This window comes from Barbatula barbatula (assembly GCF_947034865.1).
Source record: "Barbatula barbatula genome assembly, chromosome: 1".
Taxonomy (NCBI): Eukaryota; Metazoa; Chordata; class Actinopteri; order Cypriniformes; family Nemacheilidae; genus Barbatula; species Barbatula barbatula.
Window position 1 is genome coordinate 20,504,924 of NC_136766.1, and position 20,138 is coordinate 20,525,061.

Consider the following 20,138-nt stretch of genomic DNA (forward strand, 5'->3'; position numbering starts at 1 on the left):
AAAATTATTAATAAAATTATATTAAAGTCTTGTTAACCCCTTCACCGCTGCACTTGGGTTATTCCTCCTATTTCACGACAGAACGAACCAACCATAACCAAACCCAGCAGGCAGCCATGGACCGTGAGCAGTCAGCTGCTGTTCCTCCGGCTAGGCGGTTGTTGGCTGACCACCAGCATTGGTGGCAGTCGACTTTCAACATGATCCAGAGGGGCGGTGGTCCTTTCCCTCCTCAGGGACCCTGGGCGAGTATGCCCGAGCCTCCTTGGCGAGGCCGGGCTTGCTGCCAGAGACTATTATGCATGCTTTTTTCGTTAAGCCTCCACCGTTGGAGGAAAGGGAGAGGTTGATACGGGGGTTATTTTCGGGAGCCGGTCAGAGTGCTCTCCTCCAGCTGCCCTCCAGCCTCCACACGCCCCCACCTGCTTTCCAACCCAGAGGATTGCGTGGTGGCTGTCATCACAATGGGGACATTAGCACCTTCCGCCTCATCCCCTGCAGCCTCCCCACCCCCAGTCATCCTCGAGAGTCCTAGGGGTCCTCTTCGGAGGCCTCCAACCCAGAGCCAGCCACGCCCTTCACCTACTTCCTCCAGCCGACCACCAGACAGGTGGCTGGTCAATGCACATTCCCCAGCCATAGCCAAGCTTCCATGCTTATTAAAGGTATCCAGAGAGCACAACCTACCCGACCAGACGCCATAACTCCAGAAGTATTGACCAAATGCGTTTCCAACCTCCGCAAAGGATATCACTCTACGCACACAACACACACACTCGATGCAATGTTCATCCTGGCATTCTTCTGCATTCTTCGGCTTTCTCTTCAGAAATCACCACCACATCCAAAGTCGAGCCCACAACCCATCCGACCATCTCCGACCTTTCAGTACTCAATTCAGAGACAATCTCCCCCTCTTCATCGATGACTCTAACCGCCCTGCCACATGTTTCTCATTCGTAAAACACCTAAAAGCCATTTTGTTTCCGATCAGGCGTCCCCTCAGACCACTTTTCCACCCATTGCTTCTGCATAGGTGTGGCAACTACAGCAGCCCAAAGGGCCTATCACAGCCTCAGATTCAAGCACTTGACCGATGGTTGTCAAAAGTTACATCTGGTCAGACCGCTTCCTCATCAGAGAAGCCCACAGGACCCTCATAACCAGTATCATTTAGAACCAACCCTTCAAGAAACCAGAAATTTTGCAGAGTCCCCTACCACTGCAGTCCACCCCGCCAAGCGAGCTCCTTTCCCTGCATGCTTCCTATCCTTTGGGGTGTGCTCTGGGTTTGGGCTGTGCACCCACCTCGCCAGGGGAGAGTGCACAGGGTTTGATAGGAACTGGCAAGCTCGGTACCCACTCCCCGGACAGCAAGCCAATAAGGCATTTTCCTGCCATAATTGTTATATGCATAGGTGAACTCATGAAACAGTCACGTTGTATTCTAATTAAACAATTATCATCCCTCACATGGAGGATTCAATTTATTTGTTATTTAATCTGTGCGTTAAAGATTACATTTTATGTGTAATTGGAGTAATTCTCTATTTAAATATGTATAAAGCACTGTATAATGATTATAAAACTCAACACAGCACTGTACATCACAATCAGATATTTTATTTATACTGTAGTACATGACTGTGGTGAGGAAGGCGGGACGAGAGCCGTGACGCGGGGCCGGTGATAAGTGCAAGCAGCTGTGCGCTCACTGGTCCCGCATTTTATCACGGAGGAGACTGGGAGCTTAAAAGGATGTTCGGCAGGACCGTTGACGAGAGAGGACCGGGCCCGGACATATGTTTAGTTTGTGTTTGTTTTATGGCCGGCAGTCTACCGTGAGGTGGCTGTCGGTCAGCTACTTCCGTGTTTATTGTTTATTTAATTAAAGTTTGAATGTTCGCCGGTTCCCTCCTCCTTCCTTTCCTTCTAACGAACTTTATTACAATGACATAAATAATCAAAGACTTCAACACAATATAGAGGATTTAAAGCCGATATTTATTGACTCAGATGAACAAACATTATGTTTAAGTTCAACATTCTATTCTTGTTTTACATAAGTTAAAAAGTTGTCTGTTTTTAGAAACAACAATCAAAATATTCTATAGTCACACTCACAAACATCAGTGTCATGATTCTGCCGCATCATGTCATGTTTCTCTTGGTCTAGTGGCAGGATCATGACAGAACCTCATGTTTAATGTGGAGAGAGGCGACTTGTTTATTTGGCTTGCCATATGCTCTCTCGGGTCTCATCTCTGTTCCCATCCTCCGTTTCCTCGTTATTGATTCATCCCCTACACCTGTTCCCCTCTTGATTTGGTCCCTTATTTAATGCCCATGTGTCTTCTGTCTTGTGCTGGTTCATTTTGGTGGTTGGGTGAGTTCCTGTGTGGTGTTAGTCTAGTTAGTCTAGTCCAGTCCAGTCCAGCACCGCCAGCACCCAGTCCGGGTCCGGCCGCGGCGCCGAAATCCTGTCCATGTCTGGCGGCTATCCTGTTTGTGGCTTTCCTGTCAACATTCCTGTTCCGTTTCTGCTGGTTGTTCGGCTGGCAATCCAGTCTGTGTCATGCTGGAAAACCAGCCCATGTCCTGCTGGCTATCGCGTCAGTGTCTGCCCATGTTTGGACTTATTTTGGACTTATTTTGCCCTTGTTTGTTCTTCCCCTGTTTGGTCTCTTGTGTGCCTCTTCCCTTGGACTCTTGTTGTTCCCTGTTTTTGTAATTATCATGTTGCCTTGTTTTTGTCTGTCACAGTTTGTCTTGTCTTGTTTGTGCCTTGAGGAGCATCAGGTTGCTGTTTCTTAATGAGAGGCTTCTGTCATGATTCTGCCGCATCATGTCATGTTTCTCTTGGTCTAGTCGTAGGATCATGACAGTACCTCATGTTTAATGTGGAGAGAGGTGACTTGTTTATTTGGCTTGCCATATGCTCTCTCCTGCCGCGTCTCTGTTCCCATCCTCTCGTTTCCTCATTATTGATTCATGCCCTACACCGGTTCCCCTCTTGATTTGGTCCCTTATCTAATGCCCTTGTGTCTTCTGTCTTGTGCAGGTTCATTATGGTTGTTGGGTGAGGTCCTGTGTGGTGTTAGTCTAGTCTAGTTTTGTAGTTCATGTTTAAAGTTAATTTTAGTCTTGTTTAAGTGTAGTTAGTCTTAGTCCTGTTTTGTTATTATTTTCCTGTGTTTTGTTATGTTACCCCCTCGTGGATGTTTGTTTTGAATTTATTATTAAAGTCTCTGTTAACCCCTTACACGCTGTCTGCACCTTGGTCCTCTGTCCGTGTCTTACCCCTGTGATCATCACACATCAGGGTCTGTTGATTTAAACCCGCCGAATCGATCGAAAATCACTCAAATATGTGTTTACTCTCACATATGTAAGGTATAAAGTAAAGAAATAATATTAATAAACTGCTAAAGTAGTGAGGTAAAAAGAAATGACCGTTAACGTTTAAATGATTACAGCGCGCAGCTCTTTGCAGAACAGAGGAGGCGTGTACGTGCTGAAGACACGCACGCACATTTCAGACTAGCGCACAAAATAAATAGTTGTAATTGTGGTATCGAATTACAGAAGTCTATTTTTCTAAAATTTGTTGATGAGCTTCTTAACATGTTCAATTCTTTATGTATTAATGTTTTAGATATCATTGCACCCATGAAAATTAAGAAAACAAAAAACAAAAATATAGTTGACCCGTGGTTCAACAGCAACACTCGTATCTTAAGTCAAGTCTGCAGAAGAGCAGAAAGTAGATATATGAAATCTTACGTGACTCCTTAATTATGTAACAAAAATTTGTGAAAGCTGCAAAGTCAAACAATACACAAATAGCTCTCGGACCTTGTTTCTGAGATTTTTTGTTGATAATCTTTTTAATATTAGGAAATTCCTAAATCCTTTAGTGGGAGACCCTTCAGATTCCATGACTCCTACTAAGTTTTTGAGTTCATTTGAGCCTATAAGCATGCAGGGTTTAATAGACTCCCACCCACTTTTTTAAATTGATCTTTGATAGTGTTGGGATCTGGATTTTTGAAATCATAAATAAGAGCCTTCTTTCTGGGGTAGTTCCAGCCTGCTATGGTGAAACCTTTGTTGAAAAAACAAATCTGGACAAAACAGTTTTATAAAATGTTATGCCAATCTTAAATTTACCCTTTATCTCAAAATTTTTAGAGAGAGCTGTGTCAGAACAGTAACTGAGTTTCTTGGAAACAAATAATAAGTTTAAAAAATATACCAGTCTGGTTTCAAGAAGAACCATAGTAGGCTACTGAGTCTGCTCTCTTAAGAGTGTTAAATGACATTCTGGTACTTGTGGACTCTGGAAATTCAATAATTTGAGCGTAGCTTTCGACACAGTTGATCATAATATTATTTTATCATGGTTGTGAAATATGTGGGCATCCAAGGAAGTGTCCTATCCTGGTTCCGATCCTATCTCAGCAATAGAACATGTTCAGTGGGTATTGGCCATGCTGTCTCATCCGTAGCCCCTCTTACTTCAGGATTTCCTCAGGGTTCCATTTTAGCTACCTTACTGTTTTCACTTTACATGCTACCATTAGGATCAATTTTTAGGAAGCATGGAGTATCTTTTCATTTTTATGCAGATGATACTCAAATCAATTTTCCCCTAAAACACAACAACAAGAATGGTATAGAAAAATTACTTACATGCTTAACAGATGTAAAATGTCAAATAATTGTCTGCATTTAAATGATGGAAATACCGAAGCCATTGTCTTTGGGCCCTCTAAGGGGTAAAAGAGTACAAAATGTCAACTGTGGCCTATTAAATTCTTACATCAAACCGAAGGTGAAAAATTTGGGAGTTATCTTTGATTCCTCCCTTACGTTTGATCACCAGATTAACTCAGTAGTCAAGTCATGCTTCTTCCATCTCAAACTTCTGTCCAAAGTTAGATCTATTTATATCTTTTAAAGACTTGGAAAAAGGCATACATGCATTTGTTTTATCACATTTGGATTGTTGCAACTCCCTATATATGTTGGACTGCCAGATTTTTTCGGGTTCGAAAACGAGAACACATTACCCCGATTTTAATGTCTTTAAACTGGTTGCCAGTGGAATACAAAATTGAATTTAAAATTGTACTGTTTGTTTATAAGTCTATGAAAGGGCTGTCTCCCTCATATTTGTCGGATCTTGTTATTATGAATAGTCCGGCTAGATGTCTGCGATCCTTAAGTAGTAGCCTACTCTATCCTATCCAAGATCAAGATTGAAGTAGAGAGGTGACCGTGCATTTGCAGTGGCTGGTCCTATAGGTTATGGAACAATCTTCCGCTATCTGTGAAATCCGTTTCCCCTGTTCATGATTTTAAATCGAAGTTTAAGTCGTATTTACTTAGCCGTGCTTTGTCTGAATTGTATCCAAAAACTATAATTGTAATGTATTCATTTGTCTGTCTGTCTGTTATTTTACTTCCTTCATTTTAACTGTCTCCTTTGTACAGCACAGTGGCCAACCTTTGTTGAGTTTATTTGTGATTAATGATTAATTCACCACGTTATATGAGGACGTGACTAGGATGTTTCTGGAACGTAAGCAAAAATTCTAAGAACTGGAACGTTGTCAAGACGTCCTCAGAATGTGGTCACACAGTAGTGTCACGGTGACGAAATGAAGACGAACTGGCGACGTTGTCAAAACGTACTGTGTTAGCTGGGTAATTTTTTATTATGACTTATATTATATTAAATCTATAAATGCAGGTATGTTACGAACATAACGTTCATTTAGACACTGCCAGTCTAATGTTAACGCCATCCCTAACGAACACAAATTGATTAAACGTGTAATCAAGATCGCATATGAATCAAGAAATGTGACCGTTTTCATTGAGATTGTGACATGAAAAACGGTGTGATGTCACTAAGCAACAATAAATTAAGAAATTAAAACAAAATGTACAATAATGGATAAAACAGAATACAAGAATATAATAATTTAAATAAAATGTATTTGAATTCGCCTATTGGTACGTATGCACGTGTAATCCTAAAGGTAAAAAAACGTAACACTATTTTTTCATCTATTCACACCACGGTCGTGGTGTTGTCCATGGTGCTGAACTACTCGCGCTACGGGGGAATTGGATTCTTCAGGTTGTTGACACACGAAGTAACAATTACTTTTCCTAAGGTTGCTTTGAATTCAAAAGAACATATGTGCCATATTTCCATTGAGGTCAATAGGAATGAGTAGCTGTTCTTAGAATATTAACTGAACGGAATAACTCATTATTACAAGACATGCCAGCCCTCCCATCCGCACGATATAAAAACAACGTCTGACGACTCGATCGCCATAATAGATGCGTGCGCATCGAAAGAGGGAGTGTGAGATACAGACAACGTTTTAAAATGTCCAGTTTCAGTGTAGCTAATGTATGCCAGTGTGGATTCTTCACATATTTGATGATGTTCTCTTTTTACGTTTCTGTAACGTCCTCGGTGAGTCTGGACTTGACTGAACTAAGAAACAAAGTTGCAAAGATCAAAGTAAACCCAAGAGGAAATTTATGGGCAACAGGTGAGATACATGACTTCATTTTGTAACAATTCGCTACGTTTGACTTATGTCTAATAGAAATGTGATGGACATTTAAGGTCATTTTATGGGGAAGAAAAGTGTTGAGGACACCCAGCTATTGCCGATCGAGGATGTCGCTGCGATGAAAGCCATCGAGGCAGCACTAAATCCTCAACAGGTCGAACCCACCGACATATTCGATGAAATACTGAAGATCGCGCTTCAGACACACATCGACTCGCAGGAGATCATCCCCAAAGTTCGGGTAAGAATAAACACTTAGGCTACTGCTCTTGCATTGAATTTGTATCTACAGCCTTTGTCAGTCCACGTTTAGCTGTCAAAACGATAAATCGGACACAACCAGAGAGTAGACACCGATCAAATGGTAAATATACACTTGTATTCAATGAAATAGAAGTAAATTTGATGTTGTTGTTGGCTTTTGCTGAAAAATATGGTTTAAGTTCATGTTTGCCTCCTAATTAAATGTAAGTTTACACATGATTATAATCGGACAAACTGTATTTATATTAACTGTGAAATTGCTATCAATTCTAGGTGACTGCGTTGTTAATGAAGATATTAAGCAACTACTTCGAAGGCAACAGAAAATGATGATTACTTCCATCGGCTGAAAAGAGTTTCAATCATATGGAGATTTTCGCTCTTTTTCATCGATTGTAATTTGCTATAGAATATTCCTGTTTACCATAACCAAGTAGAGAAAATGCTACAAAAACAAGTTCTAGTTATTTTTGGAGGTGCCAAGAGTTGTTATTTTTATTTAACAATTTGTATTAAATAAAGACTTACTTTTAAAGTAAAGTAATTTGCTTCACGCAGCTATGTTAAAAGTGTCATCATTTTCCACACCAAAATGTTGTTTTCAGTTTTGCAGCTGTAGAGAAAATTCTTAATGCTTTTTAACAGAAGAAAATGTAATTTATTGTGTCATGGAATAAACCAATAGTGTGTGTAACTAAAAACCAAGACAATCATTCTACCATGTATATTCATCCAATCACAAAGCTGGTAAATTATTATCTATATTAAAGTGGCAAGATCAGCTAAAAATTGCAAACTACCTTTAGTTTTGAAAATTGTTTTAACCTCTAGAATTTAATATATAATTTGAATTAAACAAACATTTTAGAATGTTTTATAATGTTTTTTTTGGAAAATTGCACTGAATAATGCATGCCATATGCTATAGCGTAGCCTATATATGTCACATATAAGATGCAGAGTTGGATCGAGAAAACAGTGATCAGGTATGTGAGCTTATCTGCCTTTTAAATTATTATTCCAACCTCAAATATGTTATAACTACATTAAATAAATTAAACAAGTTATGTAAAACAAACGCACAAGATCGCCATTTACCAGCAACAATAAACAACTTCAATTGAGTTGTGGTTCTGTGTTGTAAGGCTACTGATTCAGCTAACTTACGATGTCCAGTTAAATGCTGTGTTGACTGCTGGATCTTCACACGCTATGCGTATGGTATTACTTTGAATATACGTTATATCCCTGTATTAAAATATCAAGCCTCGGCTTGATTATGGGACAATGTGGTGTTATTTAATCGAAGACGGTTTTAGTCATCCTCAATCTGATTTTCTGGGTAAGGTGCATATGGTTTGGCATGATGCTTGCAATGAATAGTGTAAATATTACATAGGCTATAGCTCTCCAGGGACACGACGCATGAAGAATGGGCGGATTTTTACATGTGTAATTGTCAGCATTAAAATATACATAAACAATACTACATGCTTCAAAGCTTCATTACAGAATCCAAGCGCAGTATACCGCAATTAAACAAACGCATTTATATACACTTGTGTAAGTGTATACAGTCTTGTGCCACGAGCTAAATATGTAATCGGACTACCAGTTGAAGCCCGTATCAGATTCAAGTCATTGATGTTTGCCTACAGGACTGTCACTGGATCTGCACCGGCATACTTTCACACTCCTGCACTCCTACACCCCATCAAGAACCCTGCGTTCAGCAAACGAGCGGCGCATTGTAATTCCTTCTCATAAGGCATTCTCTTTATCATTGGTTTTATTGGATGCTGTGCCACCATTCGGGAAAGTCGTTGGGTGCCTGACCACAGTATGTTTTTACACCTTTTATTTTCTTATACTGTAGCTAGTGGATTTTGGTTCTGAAGCTTGTTGTAGGCCTACTTTCTATGTTTTTTTCTGCAGTTCTCGGTAGTGTTGTTGCTGGTGTTAAACACAGAGGTGGTGTTAGTGGTGCTGGGATATTTACAGAGCCAAGGTTGGATATACAGTACAGTAAATTACATGTATTAAAACCATTAAGTGTGAAAACGCTTACCACCACCTTTTCTTTTCTAAAATGTGGAGACTGTGGTGAATAATTCTATTGAGAATGTATATAAAGACTGCAAAGACAGCAACAAAGATGCTCCCAGTAGGGCTATTGACTATGTGCAGAGACAGGTAAGGCAATGAGTTAGTTTTTCTATGTCTGTTTGTATTTGTAATGTTTCTTTTTACTTGTTTATTTAATCTCTTTACCTCAAGCTTCATTGTTGTGGCATCCATAATTACTCTGACTGGATGAACACTCACTGGTTTAATAAGTCCAAAAACAACAGTGTCCCTGTGAGCTGCTGCAAGCCCAACATCAGTAACTGCACTGGGACATTAATGCATCCAGGAGACCTCTATCCAGAGGTGTAACACACATTCTATACACTGTAAAACAATAAGGTCTTCTTAAACCTTTAATGTTTTAAATAATTGACCTGAGTAAACTTAAGTAATAGATAATTATACTTATTGTTTCAGGGTTGTGAAGTTCTTGTAGTAAAGAAACTCAAAGACATTTAGCTTTACGTCATACTGGCTGCATTAACATTTGCTGCCATTCAGGTAAGAATTGATTTGCCTTTGGGCTCACTGTCAGGCACTCCTAAGAAGTGGCATGTGGTCATTGATTTACCAGTTGTCTATCGTTTATTTAAAAAATATTTTAAGCTTCATTGTAGTTAGTGCCATGATCTTTGTACATTAAATAATTGTTTTTGCATTGTTACTGTAATGTAAATTAAATATGTAATGCAAATGTGAAATTTTACGTTTGTACAGATGTACAGATGCTTGGGCTACTGTGTGCATGTGTGGTCCTTTGCCGCAAATGTCATGACCCTGCTTACAAGCTGCTTGTCACCACATATAGATGCCTGAGTTGTACTGCATGGCATTATGGGAATGGCTGGTCCTCCCAGCCAATGTACAATTCAACTGAAGGATTCTACCTTTTCTACACCAGTATTACAGCCTGTTTGTTATTCGTTTGAAAAGTGTAAAGCTGAGGGCCTAAGTAGCCTCAGACTGATTTGATTCTGCATGATCATTACATTTTCCTTATTTAGAAAATAAATGAATTAAATAAAGTCTTTATTTTAGCACTACTTATATGCCACCAGAGTCTGATGAGCAGATAATCATCATATGTTTTTATTATATTGTAAACATTTTACACTATTTGATTTATTGTGTCATACATTTACATTTATTCATTTGGCAGACGCTTTTATCCAAAGTGACTTACAAGTATTTTTTTTTACAGTGACACATTACTGCAGAGCAATCAACAAAATAAGAACTGGTATTCACAGACCAAAAGAGAATTATGTTGAGATTATGTCACTGGTTGGCATAGTTTGAAAGTAAACTTTCATTATTTTTGTTTTAAAAAGTACACCCTTTTAGTTTGAATGAAAAAGGTTGTAGGTTTGTGTGCATTTTAATGTCATTTTTAAATAGCTCCATTAAGTATAGCAATCCAAATACAAGCACATTGCTAAATTTCTAATGTATTGAATGTATAATCAAGCAGGAATCAAATCTAAATACAATTAATCTCTGTGTTTAATTTACTCTTTGTTTTTAAATGCTTATTCTGGAAACCTTTGTATTTTAAGTTTGTGCAATAACTGAGAAGGCTCAGTAGATAGACTGTTTTTAATGGCAACCTTACAAAAGGGCCGAGAAAAAAGGTCTTTGTCAGTACTTTAACTTAACTACATTTGAAAGACAAATATCATACTTTTTACTACACTATATTTATAAAAAGGTCCAAAAGTAGAAAGTAGTTTTTTTATGCAGCGGGATTTCCTATGTGCACAATTTATCCGGCTTTTTCGGCGCTACTACACAGCTAAAGCACTCAGAACAATAGAACAATAAAAGACGAGAAAAGGCACGTGTTAAAGTGTGGTGTAATCATCTGTGGGTTCAATGTGTGATGCATTGCTTAGAAAGAGGGCAACGATCAATCAAAGATCATATAAGACATTATCATGAAAATAATCGGCATAACAGGGTAAATAATCATCACATTCAAGTTGAGCTACATTTCAGAAAAGATGGAAAATGTTAAGTTTTCATTTCATGAAATCACATTCAAGGAAGTGCGTGCGTGTTAACTTCAGATCTGCTGCTATATCATTTAAATCCGTTTGAAAACTAATAATGTTTTTTACTGAAGTAACTATAGTTGAAGTATTCTGCTGAAATAAAAACAATAATTAATTATAATTAATGCTTATAATGTGAATTGTATTATATGGATACTTGTATAATATATTAACATACCATAGTTTCATTATAGTAGCAACAGTTAATGTTTATAGTTAAACTATGTGGTAATCAAATGGTAATATATCAAACATGGCTTCTACACAGGAGACAGCCCTCCCCTTCTGCTGACCTCCAAAACAGACAAAGAGCTGCTCAGAGCTCCTGCGGCTCTGCGTGTGGTCCAAGTAGAGGCGCATGGGAGGGGGTTGTGTCTTCCTCCCCAGTGGGGAGCACCTGCAGGTTTACAACCTGGTCCCGAAAAGGAGTGGTGGGAACTTTGGGCACGTAGCCGGGCCGGGGTCTCAGGATAACGTGAGAATGCCTGTAGCCCCTACCCTCTTGATGGAAGCGAGCGCCACTAGGAGAGCCATCTTCATCGAGAGATGAGAAAGAGCGGCGTCCCGCCAGGACCACATTAAGGTCCCAAGAGGGTACGGAACGCAGACGGGGTGGATTCAACCTTCTCGCGCCCCTCAGGAACCTAATGACCAGGTCATGCTGCCCCATGGGCACAGGACCTGTGCAATGAGGCTCACTGGGGGGGGGAAGGCGTACTTCCGATTGTCCCGCGGCCAGCTTACTTACAAGTTGCAATGAAGATGATATAGCCGATTTCTTTAATAGCGTTTTACAGTGCCTTACATGGATACAGCAGGATCCGTTTACACTGAAAAGTTAACGCACATCTACATATGCAATCACTGCATGCAAGTCATTATATTTTGTAGGTATGTGCAAGAGTTTTATAGACGTGTTTGTGTGCAGAGTTTATATGTATGTGCGAGTGTTGTATAGGTGTGTTTGCACTCATTGAGTGTTTTATAGATGTGTGTGTACGCAGAGTTTGTATGTATGTGCGAGTGTTTTATAGGTGTATGTGTACGCAGAGTTTGTATTTAGCTTTGTTTGCACGCATCGAGTTTATATGTATGCCAGTGGTGTGCGGTGGACTTAAAAAATGAGGAGGCAGATTTCTACCCATGTAATTTTTGTTCATCTCTGCACTATTAACAAGTGCGATTGTCAGAAAACCAGTGTCATTTCAGTGTTTATGTGTGAAAAATGCCTTTTAATTACTACAAGTTCATTACAGTATGTACTTCTGATTTTTTTTGTTTTTTATTTTCCCTGCTTTGGGAAAAGGTACATCAACACCACCTTCATCTTTTTCTGGAACATTTGGGATTTCCTATATAAGAATAACATCATTACCAATACCACCAATTTAATTATTAGCAGTCCCAGAAATACTCAAAGCATTTAAGAGATCAAATCAAATAGATGTGACTTACTTTAGCCTTGCTGCTATCCTGAGCAAGCCTGATCACAAGCAAAAGTTTTTGAACAAATCTGAACCACGTAATATTCTGTCAACAATCGATAACTCCTCTGCCTCCGCCATCTGCGACACGAATCCTAAACTCCGATTAATACAACTAATAAAACAATTTAATTAATGTTCAATCTAATTTAGCGCCCGCAGTTTAAAATGAATGACGAAGACGAGCAGGAAGGCGGGATCTCGCTGATGAGTTAATCCAATCATAGCCCGTTGGAGGCATTGCCTCCTCTCACGTGACTTTTCTCCATTCTTTTCAATTACCCCCACTCAAACTCAGAGCACGCTTTAGCGGGTATATGTAAAGTCAATGAGCTAAGAGGAGGCAAGAGAAACGCTGCCTCCCTTTGGAATTCTTTCGAGCGGGGTCGCTGTTTCACACTGTTGTACACGCTGATTTATCTCATATTTAGCTAAATACGTTATATCCGCTGTCCTATTTTATTTCTGAATTGTTAATAATATTCTCGTTCGATTATTTTCGAGGGGGAGGGGAGGCACTCCCTCCCTTGCCTCCTCGGAGGAAACGCCCCTGATGTATGCTTAAAAAAAGTGTACATGCATGCATGCATGACTAACATAATATGTATTGGTATGGATTTCACATTAGTGCGCATATGTTTTTCATATGTGTTTGCTTTACCATCCAATACTTTACATGTATATGTGAGCAATGTGTATGTGTGTATGCACGCTTTTATATATGTATTCATAAGCGCAGTTTGATTTAAACCCTATATGGCGCCTCATACTGGGAGCTCCCTCTGCTATCCATAAGGTGCCTCTGCGCACCAGCCATTTCAAACTCATCCTCCAGTATTTGGGCCACGCCTTCTAATTTGCATCGCTTCCTTCGCCAGGAGGGTGGCATCTCTGCCTTTGACTGAGGTGAAGAGGATGCCCCAAAACCTGGGCGGAGGCGAATTGGATCGCATAGCCGAGACGGATCGAATTCTGTAGCCACCGTGACGTCTGGTGCTACCAAACACCCAAAGACCGAAACAGGGGGACTAGAGGTACGATCGGCTTCATCACCCCCGCAGGGGGGTTTTTCCAGGAACCATCCCAGTCCGACCCGGCAGGGATGGAATGGCTGGGGTTGGGCCCAATCTCGTTCTCCTTGGGTTCGTCTCATCAGGAACGCTTGTGTTTCCGCCGCGGCGGCTGCTGATGAGACGGCGGACCATTCCTTGACATCTTCCTCCAGGGGCCCACCCGAGGAGGGGGCGCCGGAACCAGGGATGACGACGAAGGCAGTGGCCTAGCTGACCAAACAGCCCACCCTGTGAGATGGGAGCATCGAGAAAGGTTGAGCCAGAAGTGCCTCTCCTGGACCACAATTCTGGACATCGTTTGACCCAGGGCCTGCATTACCATTGGGTCGGTCTTCCCTCGTGTAACTCTTTCACTGATGGACCTGCAGGACGGCCAAGGTGTGAAGAGCGGGGGCAGCCTGGTCCGCTACGGAGACCACTTCCCGCCGCAGGGAGGAATATAGTGTAGACACCAACATGGTCTTGCCCGTAGGGAAGAACTCATGGGAGGTAAGCGTGGACTAAGGAGGAGGTCATGGGTCACCACGAGGGGGACCATCTCATGAGGAAAACGTCAGACGGAACCACTCTGTTGGGGGGTTACTACGTGTGGGGCACTAGGTCTGGTTAGAGCTATGTGATAACTCAGCTGATACCCGGCCATAGGAGGCAGGGCTGCTCCACACAGTCCGCCGCCATGGAGTGCTTAGTGATGGATGGAATGCCTGTTCTTTGCCCGAGGGGAAAGAAGTGAGGCTGAATTAGCGCACTGACCCGCCCGGAAGGGGGGGAAGGAGCTTTCGCAGGCCCTACCGGCCGCCGGTCTCACGTGCTGGCACCATGCAAGACTCGGGCTGAGCCAGTGCCGATGCTCAGAGCTCTGAAGCTCTGCCTGCGGTTTAGGTAGAGGCACAACGCGCGTACCGGATAAACACGGACAGGGTTGAGTCTTCCTCCGTAGTGGGGAGCGCCTGCAAGTTCACCACCTGGTCCCGAAAGGGAGTGGTGGGAACTTTGGGCACGTAGCCAGGCCGGGGTCTCAGGATCACGTGAAAGTTACCGGGCCCAAATTTAAGGCAATCCGGGGATACGGAAAATGTTTGTAGGTCCCCTACCCTCTTGATGGAAGCGAGCGCCAGCAGGAGGACCATCTTTCATCGAGAGGTGAGAAAAAGCGGCCTCCTAGGGGCTCGAAGGGGGGCCTCTGAAGGCCCGCCAGGACCACATTGAGGTCCCAAGAGGGAACAGAGGTGAGAGGCTGGATTCAGGCTGGATTCAGCCTTCTCGCGCCGTGTTAGAGACATGCTGGATTCAGCCTTCTCGCGCCCCTCAGGAACCTAATGACCAGGTCATGCTGCCCCATGGGCACAGGACCTGTGAAATGAGGCTCACTGGGGGGGAAGGCGTACTTCCGCTTGTCCCGCGGCCAGCTGTGCACTAGGGCTGTCCGACCTGACCAGGGGCGCAAGTAGAACAGCTAACAACTCTTGGCAATTGAATGCCAGCGCAGGCGGTGGCCCGTCCAGCGACCCGATACTGCGTGCCCGTTGCACCGGCCGTGAACTGCTGGGAAGGCAGTGCACTTTACTGCCACCTGATACTCACAGGGGTCTGGGCAAGCACGCATGACATCTCCACGTCGAGCTCATCCTGGGCTCGAACGGCCATAGCCGGGAGCTGCAGGGAGTCCTCAGCGTCTGGTGTCAGGAAATCGCCACCTGATGTTGCGCCCGAAATCTCATCCTCTTCACGCCGTGGTGTGGATCCGCTATGGGACTGTCAGGCGAGAATTTGCTCTTTTAGAAATATGCTCTTTTAAGACACCTCCGACCAGCTATTGAAAAGCAGAGTTCCACTGCTCTGCCTCGTAGATCCAGTAGGAAGAATCGAAGATCGCTCAGCATAAGCCTTGCAGGTTCCGAAGAACAAAAAGGTGAATGAATGCAGTCTGGCCTGATGTCCCATTCGCCAAGTTCATTGGTCTCTTCATAGTAGAATCGGAGATGATAGGTTCTCAAGTCAAACCCCATTCTGTCAGTCTCGACACAACCTCGAGAGACCGACAGAAAGGGATCCCGCTGAAGAAACAACTAGCTACAGCGTCCCTAAGAAGAAATTGCGATTATTTTCTACCATAGATCACGATGAACTATCTAAAATCATTAGATCATCTAAATCAACTACATGCATGCTAGAACCTATACCAACAAATCTACTGAAAGAAATTATATATACAGATACTGTATGTGTTTACGTGCATTATACTCTCTTAAAAATAAAGGTCGCTCACAGTGCCATAGAAGAAACTTTTTGGTCTAAATGGTTAAAGAACCTTTAACATCTGAAGAAGCTTTCTTTTTCACAAAGTTTTTTTGTGGCGAAAATAGGTTCTACCAGAGAGACTCAGGATGCAAAATTAAGATTATTGAACATTTATTAAACAGCTGGTAAACAGAATATATGGTTATGGTAAATGTGGTTATTGAGATTCTTTGGAGTAGGCCCTGTCCGTGGCTCGCATCCAGAGGGCCAAGAAGTCCTCCACTTCCCGCCTTAAGATGAAGGTGGGGGCGTAGCTAACCCCCCTTGGGGTTATATGGACAGGGACCTCCTGGAGGTGGTGGGGAGGATGGGGCGAATCACTGTTGCTTCGACTGCGGACGTAGAAAGTGGTAAGTGGTGAGCTTTTATGTTCCTATTTGGGAGGTGATTGGTTAGGTGTTGATTGGTAGTGGATGATGCAAGATTGAGTCTTCCCGGCAGAACTTGCGCTGAAGCTATATTTCTACCAGAAAGACTCGGCAGGCAAAATGTAGAGTATTGAACATTTAATAAACAGCTGGTAAACAGAATATATGGTTATGGTAAATATGGTTATTGAGTTTCTTTGGAGTAGGCCCTGTCCGTGGCTCGCATCCAGAGGGCCAAGAAGTCCTCCACTTCCCGCCTTAAGATGAAGGCGGGGGCATAGCCAACCACTAAGAATGGTCGTAGGCTTACCTCTGGAGCGGGGCCTACCCCCAAGAATGAAAAGAGATTTCTACTCACCCGCTGGTTAAAGTCTCTAACAGTTCCTGTAGACAAGATTTAGAATTGGCAAATTTTAATTGATATGACCGAATAACGGTCACCGAGCCTTAAGCTACGCTGAGACGGGGCCCCGATAGGTCATGCCGCTAACGAGGCCCGATAGGCCCCAGTGACAGAAAGCCCCTATGGGGCACGACAATGAGACAAGGCCCCGATGGGCCTCGGTGACTGAGGAAACGAAACACCACCACCAGTAAATGCATGAATTACCTGAATCTTGGCCGGATAGAGCTCGTTGAGCTGCCGTGATGGTAGAGGAGTCCAGTCTTATGTAGGACTCGAAAGCAGACAACTACCATCTGCCCATCCGTTTAATGGTTTCCATTGGAATTCTGTGTTCAGCACCGGTAGTGGCTGCTCCGATCCTAAAGGAGTGTCCAGTGTACAGGAGGGGCGAGAGATTGCATGCTTTTGAGGCCGCAGCTAGTTTGGTTCTGAACCAGGCCTAAGTGACTGGCGCGCCGTTAGGTAGAGTAAAAAGTGGAAAGTGGGGAGGGTTTTTTGGACGGACTTTCAGATAGAGTGTAATAGAAGTGAATGGACAGAAGCAGTTGATGTTTTTTGGAAAAAGTATCGTGGCGTCGGCTCGCTTCATGTCAGATTTAGTGTGTATAAGGGTGATTGAGAAGGCTTCCAAGGTAAACTGGATGTCGGAAAACGAAAGGCCTTGCATTGGGTCGAAATTTTTCATTCATTGAGTCTGGCATGAATTCCCCCGGGCGCATGAAGCCATAGAAAGCTGAGAGGAACATGGCCTCCAGCAGTGCGTTTACGTAAGCAGTAAAAAGCCTGCCGCGGAGTGAATCAATACGTCTGTGCAATATAGATAATGTGATAGGCTTGCGTCTATCTGGATGACTGCACGACAAATGGGTCGAGCCTTTGAGCAACATACGCACTGAGGGATTGGTGAAGAGGCTCGGATAATCGTTATTATAATACCTAACGTAAAATTGGAATTCCTGCCAGTACTCTATGGATAGAAGATATTGTCTGGTTACGGTTCTCATAATTATGGACGAGGAAGGAGCAGACTGACGAGATCGAGATGGGGAATAGCGGAATTTTGAAGGAGAAGCAGAACATGTTAAACTCGGACCAGGCGGAAGTGTATGACTTAAATCTCGACGGGGACGTGCCTTTAGCGTCCGACTGATTGTCGGATATAATCTAATCCAGCTTTATCTCCTCTAGATCGGGGCAGGGCAATGGGTCCTGGTCTGCTGAAGGGCAGAGTCGTCTGAATGCCTGCAGACGAGAAAGAGCATCAGCGATAGCATGGCCCGGAATGTGTCTGGCTGTGATTGTGAAATTATGGAGAAATGACTGGCATTTCGAATGGCATTATCGTCTGGCAGTGAGATCTCCCTTTGTTAATAATGGCAACTGTTGCCTCGTTGTCGCAGAACAGGGTGATGCGCTCACGAGACCACTCCGATCTAGCAACCGCTATTGGATAGATCTTGTGTAGAGCGGACAAAGCGAACCTGGAAGCGGGTTTGGGGAAAACGTGTGGCCACTTCTCTGCGAACCAATGGCCTTGGAAAAATCCCCCGGAGCCGATGGAGGGGGTGGCGTCGGTAAACAATTTCGGGTCGAGCGGTGATTCTGAAGCGTTGTTATAAAAAAGTTTGTCCGTACCAGTTATTAAGTAGGTAGGACCAAAATCTGAGGTCGGAACGGCTTCCTTCGTCTAGCGAGATCGTATCGCTTAGTTCCGCCACCGAATGGGTCAGGGTAAGCATGCATGAGATAAATGACCGGCCTTGGGGAATTATGCTTGTGGCAAAGTTTAAGTGGCCTAGGAGGGAAAGCATATCTCGTTTAGAAGCTGCGCTGCGTGATGAAAACTCTTCTGTGAAAGACCTGATTCTAATGAGTTTATCGCGAGAAAGGGAAGTTTGCATTTTGACCGAATCGAGATGAAGGCCTAAAAATGTTAAAGCTTCGATTGGCCCTGTGTTTTCTCAGTGGACAGGGGAACGCCGACGTCGTCGAAGATTTGGCTGAGTATGTTGAGGGTGGACGTTTGGGAATTGGGAAAATCGATAAGTAAAATATTGTCGAGCAGGTGTAGGATTAAGGGCAGTTTATAAAAGTAAGTAGGATCCAACACAGCGCTTCGGAGAGACAATTAAAGATGTGAGGGTTGCTTCTGCAACCGAATGTGAGTCTCGCAGCAAAATAAAATTTAGACTCCCATTTTACACCAAATAGGTGGCGGTCCGCAGGGTGTAGAGGTATGATTTTGAAGGCGTCTTTGATGTCGGCTTTGGCCTGCGAAGCCCCGGGTCCGGCTAGCTTTTTTAGTCTGATAGCGTTATTGACAGATGCCTAATGCAGTGAAAAGGGTTCTAAAGGGATGCATTCGTTAGCGCTTGCGGTCGTGCTGGAGTGGGGAGAAGACATGTCGAAGATGAGGCGTTTTTTACCTGAATATTTTCTAGTGGCAATGCCGATTGAGTTAATGCGAAACAAGGAATAAGGAGGGGAGTCAAACGGGCCGGTTACATAACCTTTATTGACTTCGTTCTCCAACATGGATGAGACGATTGCAGGTTCTGACATGGCTGATTGTAGATTTTTCGCCACAAAGGAAGCTGTGAGTTGTGACGTGATACCGACCCGGAACCCTTGAGATAAGCCGGTTAACAAATAATCTATGAAACATCTATCGGGTGTGTCGAGAGGTTGTTTGAGAGGATTGGGACGTTAATGGGAGTAGATACAAGGTTGATCAGAACTTTCTCTTCCGATCGGCGGCTTCCTCTAGGATAGCCAGCCTGAATCTCCTAGGGCAGACGGATTTCGGGTGTGGGTCTTTGCAAAAGCTACATACGTGAACGAATTTGCATTAGGGAAAAGAACACACAGATTCATTAAAATTATTGCAAATAGAAGTGCCGTTAAAAGTTTTGATGTCCCGACCCCTAGCGTCTGAACGCTTTCTTACATTTCCAGCACCGAGAACAATGGGTGAATCTGGACTAGCGGTTGTTTTAGGGCAAAACTGCAAATGGAGCATGCAAGTGTCATGTGGCCGCCAAAGTGGCGAACGAGCAGTTCTGTATCTCGATGGACCAGTCGATTCTAGAGTTAAAAAGTGAGATGAAAGATGTGGATTTAGCAGAGAAAGATGCGTGGTATTCGTAGAACAGTGTACCCCCGTAGCATTGGCTGAAATATGCCATCGTTCCTAAATAAATATCCTCCCTCCTATCTGGGTAAACTTGTCAGAGTATGTCGCAGTAAATTCCAAAAGCAATCACGAATTCGCCGAACGACAGGTAACGTTGGAGTCTGGGATCGGATGTCCGGAGAAAGACTGCCACGTCACCGCAATCAACCACTTTCCTGTCGGCCGCAGGTGAGGGGACTAGGAGTAGAGCCAAGTTAATGCCCTTACCTTGGATGATGTTATTCCTTAGTACGGGAGATACCGTGGCTGCAGCCAGTGGGACGAATCGCCTG

The 20,138-nt window shown here is 43.2% G+C and overlaps 2 protein-coding genes across 2 annotated transcripts; both read left to right on the plus strand.

The window, feature by feature from the left end:
* The first annotated feature begins 6,356 nt into the window (after window positions 1-6,356).
* nmbb (neuromedin Bb) lies at window positions 6,357-7,559 on the plus strand. The gene is made up of 3 exons (XM_079471050.1): window positions 6,357-6,575; window positions 6,653-6,840; window positions 7,137-7,559. The coding sequence occupies exons 1-3, from the start codon at window positions 6,407-6,409 to the stop codon at window positions 7,191-7,193; spliced, it is 414 nt and encodes a 137-aa protein (XP_079327176.1). The 5' UTR covers window positions 6,357-6,406; the 3' UTR covers window positions 7,194-7,559.
* Window positions 7,560-8,150: 591 nt separating this feature from the next.
* Window positions 8,151-16,548, plus strand: tspan3b (tetraspanin 3b; the record flags this gene model as incomplete). Its single annotated transcript, XM_079469248.1, is given in 10 exon segments — window positions 8,151-8,205; window positions 8,632-8,690; window positions 8,799-8,888; window positions 8,952-9,056; window positions 9,141-9,293; window positions 9,408-9,446; window positions 9,450-9,491; window positions 9,716-9,784; window positions 16,079-16,141; window positions 16,474-16,548. Coding segments are annotated over 10 exon segments (750 nt in total).
* Window positions 16,549-20,138: the final 3,590 nt, after the last annotated feature.